This window comes from Pleurodeles waltl, chromosome 6, assembly GCF_031143425.1.
Source record: "Pleurodeles waltl isolate 20211129_DDA chromosome 6, aPleWal1.hap1.20221129, whole genome shotgun sequence".
NCBI classification, from domain to species: Eukaryota; Metazoa; Chordata; class Amphibia; order Caudata; family Salamandridae; genus Pleurodeles; species Pleurodeles waltl.
Window position 1 is genome coordinate 997714744 of NC_090445.1, and position 14089 is coordinate 997728832.

At 41.8% G+C, this 14089-nt stretch overlaps 1 protein-coding gene across 7 annotated transcripts in view; it reads right to left on the reverse strand.

The window, feature by feature from the left end:
• Nucleotides 1–2603: 2603 nt before the first annotated feature.
• SGMS1 (sphingomyelin synthase 1) overlaps nt 2604–14089 on the reverse strand; it is a 668505-nt gene continuing 657019 nt past the window's right edge. For all 7 annotated transcript variants that reach the window (XM_069239879.1, XM_069239881.1, XM_069239884.1 and 4 more), the window contains one exon: nt 2604–4515. In XM_069239879.1, the coding sequence (XP_069095980.1) occupies nt 4327–4515 (189 nt within the window). In that variant the 3' untranslated portion in view covers nt 2604–4326. The remainder of the gene's footprint in view (nt 4516–14089) is intronic.

Sequence of the window (14089 nt, forward strand, 5' to 3'; positions counted from 1 at the left end):
TTTTGGCTTTTATAATTGCTTACATTTTATACGAAATGTTTTGATGTTCATTATCAGTGCTATTCTGAGAAGGTGTCATTATCGGCGTCACGATCATTGATACATATGGGTATTGTCATCATGTCCCTTTCTCAATTACGTGTTATAGGAACATCATGCTCACTTGTTAGGGATTGCTTGTGCAATTGCTGACGCAAGTCTGCCACATTATCAGTTGTTTAAGAACATACCTGCGTCAGGGATCCTACATGGTCTGTATAAATACAGCTCACACGGATAAGGTGAATAGAGGGTTTCCTTCCAGATGCCATCTGTGCTGCACGTCACCTTGCTGCGGAACTTAGTCTTTGTGTCATCACGTAGTCTGACCTAGAGACCTCATTCCAAGGTAACAAGGGTTGTGGGGGGGAGGGGCTTCTCAGAGACATGGTACTGGCAGATTAGGTTTATCACACCTACCTTTCACTAGGGTAGAGATTAGGGTTCCTTGGTTAGGAATTGTATATCTAATGTTTATTGCAAGATGATGGGGGGTTTTATATTCACAACTCATCTTCACGATTCTGCTTTTATTACTGTTCATTATCTTAATCATTGCAGCACATTCATTTTATCGTAGACTGCAGACTTTTCAATAAAATCTTTGAAAAATCTCTTGCATCTCCTTCACTGCCTATGTGTGTATGAATCCTGTTGCTAACGAGAGAAAAGGATAACTTCCGTCTCACCACGACTTATCTGAGAGGTCTAATCTAGAGTGCATGCGTAAGGCTGCCAGAAATCACATTTACTGTCTGAGGTTTGGTGAGCTACTGCTTTTAAGCCGGGAGGGTTGGGCTGACAGTTGTGACTTGTTGTAGGAGTGACTCAGTCACCTACAAACAAAAGTGCTGTCATCCCTAAGCCAGCAGTCTCGCTAGGGAGCGAGAGTTCAACTACAAGAGTTTAGATTCTCTGCACATTCCATTTTGTAATAGTCTCATTGTTACTAGTGAGCCTTTGGTTACTGTGGCAAAGGATAGAATTTGCTTCTTGATTTGGCTTTTTTCCTGCATATGGCTGCCTTCTTGATGTCTGATGTGTAGTGCTCTTTAAGCTGGCGACTGAAAAAATGTCTGCTAGGTGGATAGTCTCCGTCCTTGATGTGACTCGAAATCCCTCGAGGGAGCCGTCAAAATCCTTCTTTTGTTTGGCTAAGCACTGCCATTTCGAGTTCCAACCAGAGATTCTTTCTTTTGACATGGAGTGCCCCTATACAGCATCACTTCTCTTCGGCATCAGTTTTTGCCTCGCCTTGAACGCCTTTTCTATCTCCTGTTCTCCCCTTCAGGTCAAACAGACGTCTAAGGGTTAGCCACCAACGGTGTCTTTTTGCTTCAACCACTGAGGTTTGCTGTTTTGAATTCCCATGTGTCATTGATGATTTTGACGTCAAGGGTGACTTACAATACTTAAGAGTCCAATGCTATTAACTGATTCTTCTTGTGTTCCCCTCCTTTCTGCATTTTCTTCACCGAGAACTCCTTCTCTGTTCGATAACTATCTCTTTGGCATCAGATCCTTCAACCTGCACTAACTTGGTTTCTTCAGTTTGTTTTGTCTTGACTACCCCCAGATTCTGGAAGGAGTGTTGTTCCTGCTGCTTTTGTATAATGCAAGGTGTGCCCACCGTTGCATTTCTATGACCACCTTGGTCTTGAGCAGGAGAGCCACACATGCTTAACACTCCTCTGAGCTGTGGGCCTTCGGCAAAGATCGCATACCATGTGGCTGTCCTATGTGCAAAGGTGTGGTGGCACTTTGGAGAAAACCTAATAAGAGTATGCTCTAACCCTTCCAGTACCTCTGAATATCTGGCTGTGCATTCTCCAACCCACATGGTGTTGATGTTACAGTTGGCCAAGTTCTAAACAGTTAAAAATAAACTGGTTTCTTAGTGCCTGTCATGTCTCTCGATTTCTGTGTGCCCTCTGGACTCCCTGGATTTTCAGTTATTTCTTTAAAACTAATTTGACAAATTGGGTCCAATTTACTCCAATGGTCCCTAGAAGCCACAACTTCCTTCATACCCAATGGCGAAAAAACAAGATCTGAAGATGGCCACCACACAGAGAGCTTTCTAGGGTGTTTGCCTGAAATTAAGGAGGAGAGACAAGACAGCAACAAATTGTCGACAATGCCTAGAAAGATTTAAAAAAATACTGAAAGATTATGTCAGACCTATCCGCTAGATGGCGGAATAATGCACTGTATCTGAATTCAGAAAAGACTCACACCTCACTGTAAAAATAAAGGATGGATCAGACCACTGAGCTATCCATAACCACATGCTGTACTTAGAAAATGGTACAGTGAACAACTTATTTAAATGCTGTAACAAAAAAGTGGAGTACAAATGATAATATTTAGCAGAAAATCTTCAGAAACCTTCTATGCTCTTCAAAATCGTTTAGCCTTAAGTGTAGATGCTCCGGTATGCAAGAATGTATTTTGATTGCAAGAAGCCGGTAAAGAAAAAAACAAAGGCATGAAAGCACCACACACTACACATATTAAACAATATTTATCAATATATAACAAGGATAATATAGCAATGAAAAACATTAGTGAACTTAAGTCTTTTATTTTCCGTCACCATTAGTATTTTACAATACAAATATCACCTTGTGAATACACAAAACCCTACAGAAGAGAACTCTGCTTCACGTAAAATACGTTATGAATGTGTTAATATATAGATATGTATTTATATATATGTTTGCACATATCTATAAATGCAAATTTATATATGTATATATAGTTCATTAAAATCTGCACATTGGCAAATATAGGTTAGAATACTTTCTCAAAAAATATGGTGAAATTCAAAATACATGCTTTTTCTGCACAAATGAATTTAAAAGAAATAGAAAATTCTTGTAATTCATTAACAACTTTGTGAAGTATGTATAATTAGTGATAAGGTATTCAAGTTTAAATTAGGCAATGTATAAACAAAAATGATGTCTGTATTCTTGGGAAATTAGTTTCGTTTCAGAATACAGAACACAAAGTTACACAAAAGGCGAGCTTATACCCACTTTTCTTAAAATATTTCTGGTTCGTTGGCCATAGACAATTGTGACATCTGATTTCATTGTAAAACTAGAAATAAAAGAGCACCACTGAAACCAGTCCTCTACTCCACAAACCAACACATACTGCATATGTATGAAGATCATCTAATCTCAGAATTACTGAACCCCATTAAACAAAACAAGTAAAGGTGAAGAGCACAATATGCACAGCTTTTAGGAGGTAGAGGTAAGATTTCCTGGTGAAGTTTCATATATAATTTTCCAGACAAAACATTTCACAACATACATTAGCATTCATTTCTATTTTTAGAAAAATGCACACAAACTCTCCTTTTAGTCAGAAATCACTTGAACAGAACTCACAACATGTGAACAGAATTCAGAACATAAAAATAAATGCTTCTGTTTTTTTCAAATTTAACTTGATGCAGGTATTTGTTTAATTTACCTTTAAATTCGAAATTCAATAACATATACATATAATGCCATTTATCATGGAATACTTTATTAAAAAATAAAAACATTTAAGACTGTCTACTGACCATACAATCAAGACAAGAAAGGCACTAGTAACAGACAATTCTCTTCCAATGTTAACTTTCATTTTCCAGACATGTAAAAATCATCAATAATTTTCATACATATTTTGAAAAATAAAGTTAGGAAATACTTAGAAAATCACTTTACAACAGAGTATTTTTGCACTTTTGACACTGCCACTGCAGATTTTACAAAATCAAAGTTATCAAACCTTTCTTCTGCTACGATTTTTAGAACATTGTTGCAGGCAGTAAAAAGATTTCAGCCTTTAACCCATTATGGTATGTCAAAGCCTTCATAGAGACGTTTCTTAGAAAATGGCTTACAGCCCAATCTTTGGGGCAAGAGATATGAAAAGTATGTTTTCCCAAGAAAATAATATGTTTTTCCCAGACACGACTGGAAAGACCACAACCCAGGATATAAAACGTTTATGAGGTTGCCTGATATACAAAGGAACACGTTTATGGAACATGTAGATGGAGATTCTGTTTGCAGGAACTTTGTACAGTGCACATTAGGTTTTGTTGTTGTCCAACGCAGGTCCTTTGGAGAGAAACAAAATCACAGTGCTGACCATGTTACTTAACAGGCTAGGGTCAGGGTAAATGTTAAAGTTGGGAGAGAGAGGAATTTGCTTTATGGCAATGGTCTCTTATGGAGTTCTTAGCACTTAGGACAGCTCCTTCTTCAGTGTAAATGTCAGACGCTATGTATCATTCACAAGTCTGCTGTATTGCACTGGTCGACCAAAGCGTCTTATAAATGGAAGTGGACATGAACGAGGCCAGTGATAAGAGCGAGGTATTGTGCCTTGAACATTCTTTTCTAAGTACTGGAAGGGTCTGTACCACCACACTTGAGAGAGGTGGTTTGTTGGGGAAGCTTCTTTTAGTACCTGGAGGAGTGAAAAAAAAGACACTCATTAGTTGTGCCTCACACTCCCACAATATACATGTGAAATATTTCGGATTCCTACTTTAAAGATTAAAAATTCCTTTCTTAAAAGTTATAATTGTGTTGCCTAATTTTACATGATAAGTTACTCTATTTTGTATCATGTATCTCACAGGATTTGCTGTCTTGACGGACCTTGATATGTGCCCATATCTTTAAAAAATAATATCATCTTTGAAAATGTTTACAACACAAAGGGGGTGATTCTAACTTCGGCGGGCGGCGGAGGCCGCCCGCCAAAGTTCCCCCACCAAAATACCGCTCCGCGGTCGAAAGACCGCTGAGGGTATTTTGGGATTTGCCCTGGGCTGGCGGGCGGCCGCCAAAAGGCCGCCCGCCAGCTCAGGGCAAATCAACCTTCCCACGAGGACGCCGGCTCAGAATTGAGCCGGCGTAGTGGGAAGGTGCGACGGGTGCAGTGGCACCCGTCGCGTATTTCAGTGTCTGCATAGCAGACACTGAAATACTTTGCGGGGGCCCCTGCGGCACCCCCTACCGCCATCCTGTTCCTGGCGGGAGACCCGACAGGAACAGGATGGCGGTAGGGGGTGTCAGAATCCCCATGGCGGCGGAGCGATTCTGCGGGAAACCGGCGGGAGACCGCCGGTTTCCCGCATCTGACCGCGGCTGAACCGCCGCGGTCAGAATGCCCTGCGGGGCACCGCCGGTCTGTCGGCGGTGCTCCCGCCGACCGCCGGGGTCAGAATGACCCCCAAAGTCACTAAGGGCCTCATTACGATGCTGGTGGTCTTCAGACTGCCAGCACTGCTGTGGCGGTCAGGACCAGCGCTAAAAAGACCCTGGCGCTCAGACCGCTAGGATCTATGATCCAGTCGGTCTGGTGGTGGCAGAGATCGTAGTCCGCCAAGGCAGCACTGCGTGTGCCCCTGGCCCCTGCACTGCCCATGCACTTGCCCAGCACCGTTGAATTGTTTTCTGTCTGCTGTGCAGACAGTGAACATGGCGAGGGTGCTGTTGCACCCTACAAGCGACAGCATTGCAGCCGGCTCGATTACAAGCTGGAGACAATGCTGCTGCCCGTTTCCCTCTAGGCCAGTGGGTGAAGGAAAACACTAACAGCTCTGGCAGGGTGGATGCCACTAGGGCGGCAGCCACCCCATTGGGAGTTTGACAGACAGGCTTTTCCATCCGTCACTCGCAACGAGGGCTTAAATTAGCAAAGGTAACTCTAAAAAATATAGATCTCTCCAAATTGCAACCAAATTAATTACGAGTATATAAAAACACTTTTTACAGCTATGGTCATGGATAAAAAATAAAAAAAGCTAGTTTGGAATCGGACGAAAAGTCTTTTGAAGCCAATAACAAATCTCTATCCTTCTGTATGTGATTAGTCATGTAAACAAGTTCTTTATTTTATAATTTATTTAGAATTTTATATAGAGCGAACAAGACCCTTTCAGGTGACAAAGCGCTTTAAAGGAGTAACAAAAAGTAAGCGATACACATGTTATAGGCCATGTAGACAACAATTACATAAGCAAACGGTAAGAAACAGACAGGAACAGTCATTTGCAAACAGTGGCATGGGAAAAGTCTGAAAGGTGATGGGGCGGAGTGTAGATGGTTGGGAAAATGAAAAACTGTGCAGATTTTGGCGGTATGGACAAGGTGTGAGAAAGTGGGACCTTTGACAGGCAGGTAAGTGTTGCGCATGAGAGGGAGGTATTGCCTCAATGTGGGATGAATTTGTTGGATAGTATAAGTTTTACTTCTTTCCTGAAGACAGATGTGGACGGGTTGCATCTGGTGTCTGGAGGAAGAGAGTTCCAGATTTTAGGACCAATTGTAGGTTTTCTTTTTGTTGAATGTTTGTGGCGTAAGCAGAAGGGAGATTGTCTTTCTGGAAAATCTGCTTCCTCCAGATAGGGTCAATTTCTGGGTCAGGTAAGGATTGGGGTTGTTGTGCAGCACTTTATGGTCATACAGGCCATTTCTAGGTTGAATCTAGCCTCACAGGATAGCCATTTCAGTGACTGGAGGTCAGGGGAAATACAATCACTTCTTTTAAGCCAGTGATGAGCCTAGTTTCTGCGTTCCAGATAGCCTTCAGCAGTGCAAGTATGATTTTAAAGAGGCAGACATTGGTAGCACTTCCCTAGTGTAATTTCGAAATTACAAGAGTTTAAACTGCTGTTTTGAGATCTCCCATGGGAAGGAAAGTTTTAGTTTCCTTAATGCATGTAGTTGATAGTTAGTTCCTCTGATGGCGACATGATGTGATAGTGCATGGAGAGGGTATTGTCAAAGATTATTCCCAGGGGTTCAGTTGAGTCAATAAAATGTGGGGTACAGTTCAAGGAGGTAAGATATTGGAGCCAGTATGTGATAATATGGGCATTGTGGGCAGTGACATCAGTTTTGAGGGCATTGAGTTTGACTGAGGTGGTTACGAGTCAGCCAATGTTGCATTTTTATCAAGGTGTTATTGAGGATGCGGATTGTCATCAGGAGAGGCAACTGTCCTGTAGAGTTGAGTATCATCTGCATACATGTGGCAGGAGATATGAGAGAGTGAGGATTTCAGTGAGGGGCTCAGTATACAGCTTTAAACAGTGTCGGGGAGACAGTAGAACCTTACTGTGCACCAAGCGTCACTGGCGACTGATCGGAAAGAGCGTGGTTGATTAGAATGTGCAGAGATCTGTTGTGAAGGAATGAGGAGAACCATTTTAACAGTACCGGAGAGACCCATCCTGGGTTCGAATAGGTTTAAAAGGGTTCATGATTGACAGTGTTGAATGCAGCTGAGAGGTCACGTAGGATTAGTAGGCACGAATCATTCTGATCGAGTATGCGTAGAGCACCGTCACCAATGTGGACCAAGGCAGTTTCGGTGCTGTGGGCCGTTCTGAAACCAGATGAACATTGGTCGAGGAGTTGATATTGCTCGATGTGACTGTGAAGCGGGAGGTACACACATTATTCTAAGAGTTTGCCAAAGTTGGGATGTTGAAGTAAGGGAGGTAATTATTGAGGTTGGGCAAGTCAGGTTTTTTTTTTTTTTTTTTTAAAAGGATAGGAGTAACCTGGTCACTTTTTAGGCAGTTGGGTATGGAGATTTGGGTAACTAAGGCAGTGATAATCCTCGTCCATAAGGGAAGTAGGCGGTGGGTGGACTTATTGAAGAGTTTGGTTGGTTGGGGGTGGGGGGGTGCCTTGTCAGCCATTCTTCCTGGTCAAGAGGGTAGAGTGTGGGGTGGGGTCAAACTGTAGGAGTTTCATAGCATTCTGGATATCGTTGATTATGAGCATGGTTTTCTGAGCAATGTGGATGCAAAAGTTTTGCAGTTAGGTAGGGTTTTGCTTTCTCAGGATGGGGCATTGCTTTTCCGTTTCATTTGTTTGCCAACAATTTCAAACATTTTATTTGGTCGATTATTTGTTGTACCAGAAAGACTAGCCTATTGGGTCGGGATGAGTGGTCATGATTCAGTTTGTAACACCAGGTAGGTAATGGTACCCAGGAATAGGCAGGGATAGCAGCAGAGTAGCATTTGCAGTTAAGGTGTTGTTAATCTGGAGGTGAGTCGCATGTAAGGTCCACTTGTGTTCAAGATAATATGCACTAGTTCAAGGATATCAGCTCTAATCAACTGCAGTTCTGATTTTATAGTACCAAGTGTAGAGTAAGGGTAGCCACTCCCAATGGGCTACTGGCTGGTGGGTGCACTGTGATGTGGAGTTCTTGCCAAGTCAGAACAGTTGATTTGGAGGAGGAGGAGGGGGACAGCGGGAAATGTGTATATAGTATCCACAGACAGTCTTGGTAATGGCTGGTAGATATGGGAAGGTGAATACACTAACCCAGCTGATGGGCGTGTTGGTACAGGGATCGTTAGAAAGATGAGAAGTAGTATTGGTGAAGTTGTTGTCATCGTTGGGCAGTGTCAGTGTTATCGATTGAATGGGTATGAGGGACTGCAGTAATACCTGTGGGTTGAGGGGTGTTCAACAGGGGAGAGAGGTGCTAAGGTGGGTGGGAGAGGTGAGGTTGTCATATGACGAGGAGGGCAGGTCCAAAGAGGCAGGCAAGGCAGTGGCCGGGTCTAGCTTGTTCCTGAGATAGGAAAAGAGATCAGCAAAGAGTTCTAGGTTGCGATCTGAAGTTTGAATAAGCACAGTGCCGTTGTTATAAATGGAGATGGCAGCCTCTGCACTTTACAAAGGTGAGGGTGCAATAGTGAGTTTATGCCTCAGTGGAATTTTCTTGGTGATGGAGGTGTTGTGTAAGGGATCTAGAGCTTTCTTCCACTGAGCACGACGATTGGTAGTGAAGATGAGGTCATTCAGTAAAGTACCCTTATTGTGGCAGAAGTAGAGGTCAGTTATAAGAGTTTATTTAGGTTGATAATTTTATGCTTGAGAATTCTAATGGCGTTTTTGATTATGTTAGGAGGGTAGTTTATTTTGTGCGAGTTATTTCCTGCAGGGGACAGTAAAGCTTTCAGCTTGCTGCCACAGGCTGGTTCTATGCTGGATGATGTAGGCAGGGAACAGCAAAAGAGCAGGTGCGGTCCTCGTCCAAGATGGCTGCCGTTTTGGGAGCAGGAGTGGAGACTACTGGAAAGAATCCCTTTTCTGCTTCAGTTTCTGAGTAGAAATAGAAAGCCCTATGTCAGTTTCAGTGAAATTTTATGTGCAAGCAGTGAGGTGCTACTAAGTAGCAATCTTGGATGGCAAATAGAGAATGAAATAGATTAACATTTTCAAATAGAGGTGAAACTATCTCTAAAAAAAGGGGAGGAAAAGTATGCTGGGGAAATTAATCACGACAGATTGGACAGGGGAGTCATGCAGGTCCGGGCCTGGCCTGGCAAGAATTTAGACACATGGTATATCGGCAAGAGGGCTCATTCGGGAGGTGCCATGTGTGATAGTCTTGAAACAGGGGGTGTAAGGCGTTGAATACATTTGAGAGGAAAGACGCAAAGCCAAGTGGTTGCTTACCACTCTTCAACTGTGGGCATAAGATCTGCAGTCATTAGAATTACAATAAACTAATCAATTTAATTATTAAGGCCAGGGCAAGCAGTGCAACCTGGAAATCGGCAGGGGCCTCGTATGGGGCAGCTACCGAACTGGGCCTCAGGGAGGCCAAGGGAACCACCCGGCTGCGCCGCTTTAGTGCCAGAGGGCTGGGCCGAACAGATAATCTGAGAAGCAAGCGCAGCACTCGGACCTCCACCTCCAAAAGAGGGCACGGTGCAACTAGCACACCCGCTGAGCCTATGTGGAATTCAGCCCGAACCTGGTCACATGAAGAGAAGCTCATGAGCGCAGCGCTCAAACATCAAGCACATTGAAACCGAACCACTGCTGGAAGGCAACAGACGCTGCAAGGACTGTCTGTGGTGTTCAGCTGAACCTAGTCATTTGGCGTGCAGCTCCCCAGCTCAGAGCATAGACAGGCACGGTGAAAGCAGCAACAGGATCGAGGGTTGGGCGGAGAACAGCTGGAACCCACACCAGCTCCAACCAAGATAGCAGTCCTTCATCCACTCCCAACCAACCCTAGGTCTCCAGTAAGCAAATGGGTGTAATGCTACGACACACAGTGACTGCAGCCAGTCCCACCGGACAAGTGGGTTACAAGCGACATAAGTGGACAAAATCCTCCTGCAGCCCACTGGCATCCACCTCAGACGCTCACCTCAGTTCGTCCAGAATTGAGACAGGAGCCTCAATGGTGTCAGGAAGAGCCGTGTTCAGGAACTAGGTAACCGGCACTGCTCAGACAGCAAACCAATTGAGGTGTACAGAGAGCTAAGTGTAAGAGTCGCTGCTGTGGTTGGAAACGGATGGCTGGCTAAAGCAGGAATATTCTCTCTTAGAGGCTTAACCATCTGATAGCCTTCTTGAGATACTTGTTTACCATTTGGAAACTATACAGGTTTTGATTTTACATTGTAAATTCACAAATGCCCTAAACCAACAAGAACCTGGTCACATACAATTGTAAACACTATACAAATCCACTGAACATGAGCAAACCTTTTAATCCACAATGTAACTTCCAGATTGGTTAAAAATGTAGTTCAATTGGTAATTCTTAATCTTCCCAAAAATGCAGAGTTCTCACCTTTACCAATCCTCTCGGACAGTGAACCATTATTTGCTTAAAACACAAAGGAAATGCATTGACTGAGCCCCATCAATAAGTAAAAACAACCATCATGTTTAAGCCTCAAACTGTTGCAGTCCGTGCTAATGTGGAGGCCAGATGGAAGCACCATAATGTTGGTACAGTTCTACTTATCCTCTTATCTTCCAATTAATATCTCGACTCTTCGTCTTTTTAAAGGCTAATGTGTTCTTGTCTTCAATTCCCCCACCACCTTATCATTGAGGGTGGTCAGTGACACACTTCACTAGAGATGTGCCTACTAGGCCCTGTGTTCCATCCACGCCCTCACAACTGACTACAGGCCCTATACTGAAACATCACACACTGTCTGGAGGAGAGCTACAGCGAGTCTCTGTACCACCAGGGCAGAAAGCCAGAGGGAAGAATGTCTTGGATGACCAAGTCTTCCCCTCATGTGTCCTTTTTATCAAGTGAAGGGAGGGATGGTGTACTGTATTACTTAGTCAACATTTATTCAGTTATTTTTTCTTAACTGAATTGCTGCTATTGAATCTACATGGCTTTGCTTTTAAGAGTCGCACTGTTTTTCTGTGTGTGTATGGTGGACAGAATTCATGTATAGATAACATATCTGGGAATTTGCGTTGACTAGTTTGGCTTATTTTACGCCCTGCGCCAACCGTACACCAACTCCTGGAAACTTCTTGCACACAAAATGGCAGTTACTACATGTAGTTAGCACCTCATCACTTTGCTTCATTCTAATAGAACCTTTTACACACACCAACTGACACCATCACAAGTTCCACCAAAGCCATTTAGTTGACTAAATCAGCCTCATAAGTACATTTTTTTTTATAGACAGAATTATACTTGCTTCTACACAAACAGAAGGCAGTATAAAGGCCTCCTTGTTCTATCATGCATTTAAAAGCACCAAAAATCATGTAGTTGGATAAGCCTTGTCACCTCTATAGCACATCTACATCAAGATATGTGTCAAGGCCTTACACCAGAAGAACATGTCAAGCCATCCGACACATCAGGGGTACACCATGGCACCAGAGAAATATAGCTGACTAAGTACTTCCATCTCAGTACCGTTTCCATAACTGGTTACCAACCCCCAGAGTCAGATGATGTTAAATATACCACATTCCATATGGGTAAAGCATTGCATCAAACCCACGATATAAATTGATTACACAGTCAACTTCTATAGCCGCCATAAGCCAATCAGAAGACAATGATGCACACCAAGGAAATATACCAAAAATCAAGGTTCTTTGACTCAGAGATCTATTTTGACTCAGAGATGTAGCTTGCAACAATCCGAAATTAGTAATTACAAAATAGTTATTTGTTTATACCCTAGTCAGTCACCATACAATGTAGATTACTACTAAAAATGCTGAAACAAAATACTTCATCTTAATTTTGAGAAGCATGTGCACAGTGTCTTAGAAGGAAGGGGTACATATTTTTAATTGCCAGCATTTCCTCCCCTGGTGCCAAAATGACTTGCTGTGGCGCCTTCCCTTCTGTACCCACCCTAGCCTCAAGTGAAAAGGCTGAAAGTAACAGTGGCAGCACTACAGCACTGACGAGAAACTATGCACTGTCTTTCTCTTTAGTGCATTTATTATTCTAGTCTAAAGTTTCACTGCACATATTTACTATAATTTTAGGGTTACTCAGAAGTTGATAATGTGAATCTCTCCAATACTATATGCACATAAATTCCCACTTCCAATGCTGTAAAGATATCCAACTTTCTCCCAAAGACTGATTCTTTTACTAATGGTTCCTTTCTTAAAGTCAATCATTCTCAAGTCCAATGTTGAGAAGTTTTTGAATATTATCTCAGAAATCGGCCCAACTGGCTTTTCCAGCTTTTTTCCTCGTTAGAAACTTGATTTCTCATCTCAGCACCTCAGACCCGAAGTTAATTCTCCCTCGCCTCTCTATATTATGAAGACACAGCACTGTGGGAGGAGGCATAAAAAGTAGCCCTACATCCAAACATTGAAGGTGTTATATTTGGTTTCTGAATACATATACCAAATGAACAGGATAATGTAACTGATCCAAATGGCCTGCCGAAAATGACAAAAAATTCAAAAAGATCAGTGGATCGTTTGGACCAGGTACTCAAAGTGCTCCTTTGTGATCCGAAGTTTAAGGGTTCTGAAATTAAATCTCCACTGAAACGGATTCAAACAGGCCAAATAACCATTGTTTGATGAGAGAATCTCAGAAGTCTTTATCATCAAATAGTATTAAAATTATGGCTCTGATATTAAACAATCCAGGAGTTCTGAAACTAAAATAAAGGGGAAACAACCAAGAAAAAATAAAAATAAAAAAGATAAGTGAATGTACTCAATTAAAAAATATTTAGCGATGCAAATACTTATGGTGATATTGCTCTGAAAAGTGATAAGAATTCACCTCCCTTTAAGTAATAAAACATCACTTTAGGAAGATGTATGGTTTAATGAGCTTGAGTGCACCCAAAGCATTACCAATTTGTAAATATTTAATAAGCACGCTGGGAAAAATACTTCTCAGAAGACAATAACAGGGCAGATATCCAAAAAGAATAAAGGAAGTTACATTTTCAAGGAACTTTCTATAAGCGAACTAAATCTTCCCAGCCCAAATGTTGATCATACTGCTGCTGAGTTTACTCAAATTAAAGAAAATTATAATTTCTGAGCAAGGCCACATTACTTCTTGTCCCAAAGCCAGCATTGGAATAAAGAATCCATGACTCTTAATGTTCATTGATCTATTTCATGAAGCAGATATGTGATCTTTATAACAAAATGGTATGTTTTATTTCTTTTGTATTTAATACCTACTCTTAGATCAACTTGTGATCTTCATTTATGGAGAATAAATGTCCATCAAGGCACTAACGGTATATAAAATTAGCATTATGACAACAGATGCGTTACGGCAACTGAAGTTACAGCAACGCCCTTACAATCATCCTGCATGGGTAAAGCAGGATCAGAACATTGATAAATATCTCCAGCTCATTTAAAGTATGTAAGTATGTAATAGCTGAATGTGTTTAAAACAAAACAAAAAAAAAAAAAAAAAAAAAAACTAAAACAGACCATGGACTGAGGGCGGCAAAACTTTTTTTTTTTTTTTTTTTTTTTTTAAATCCGTCTCAACCCCTTAGTCGTACTAATTCACAATCTTGGGATTGGTTACCTGAAGCACTGACCTTGTTCCCCAGAAACACCAGACTTTTGAATATATCTTAGACTGTGATTAACTACATATATCTTGAACCTAGATGGTATAACTCAGGACAAAAACTATATGATATTAGCCCAAATGGGATGTATTTCATTTGTTACTAGAAAATTGAAGGCTACCACCCTTTAACCGA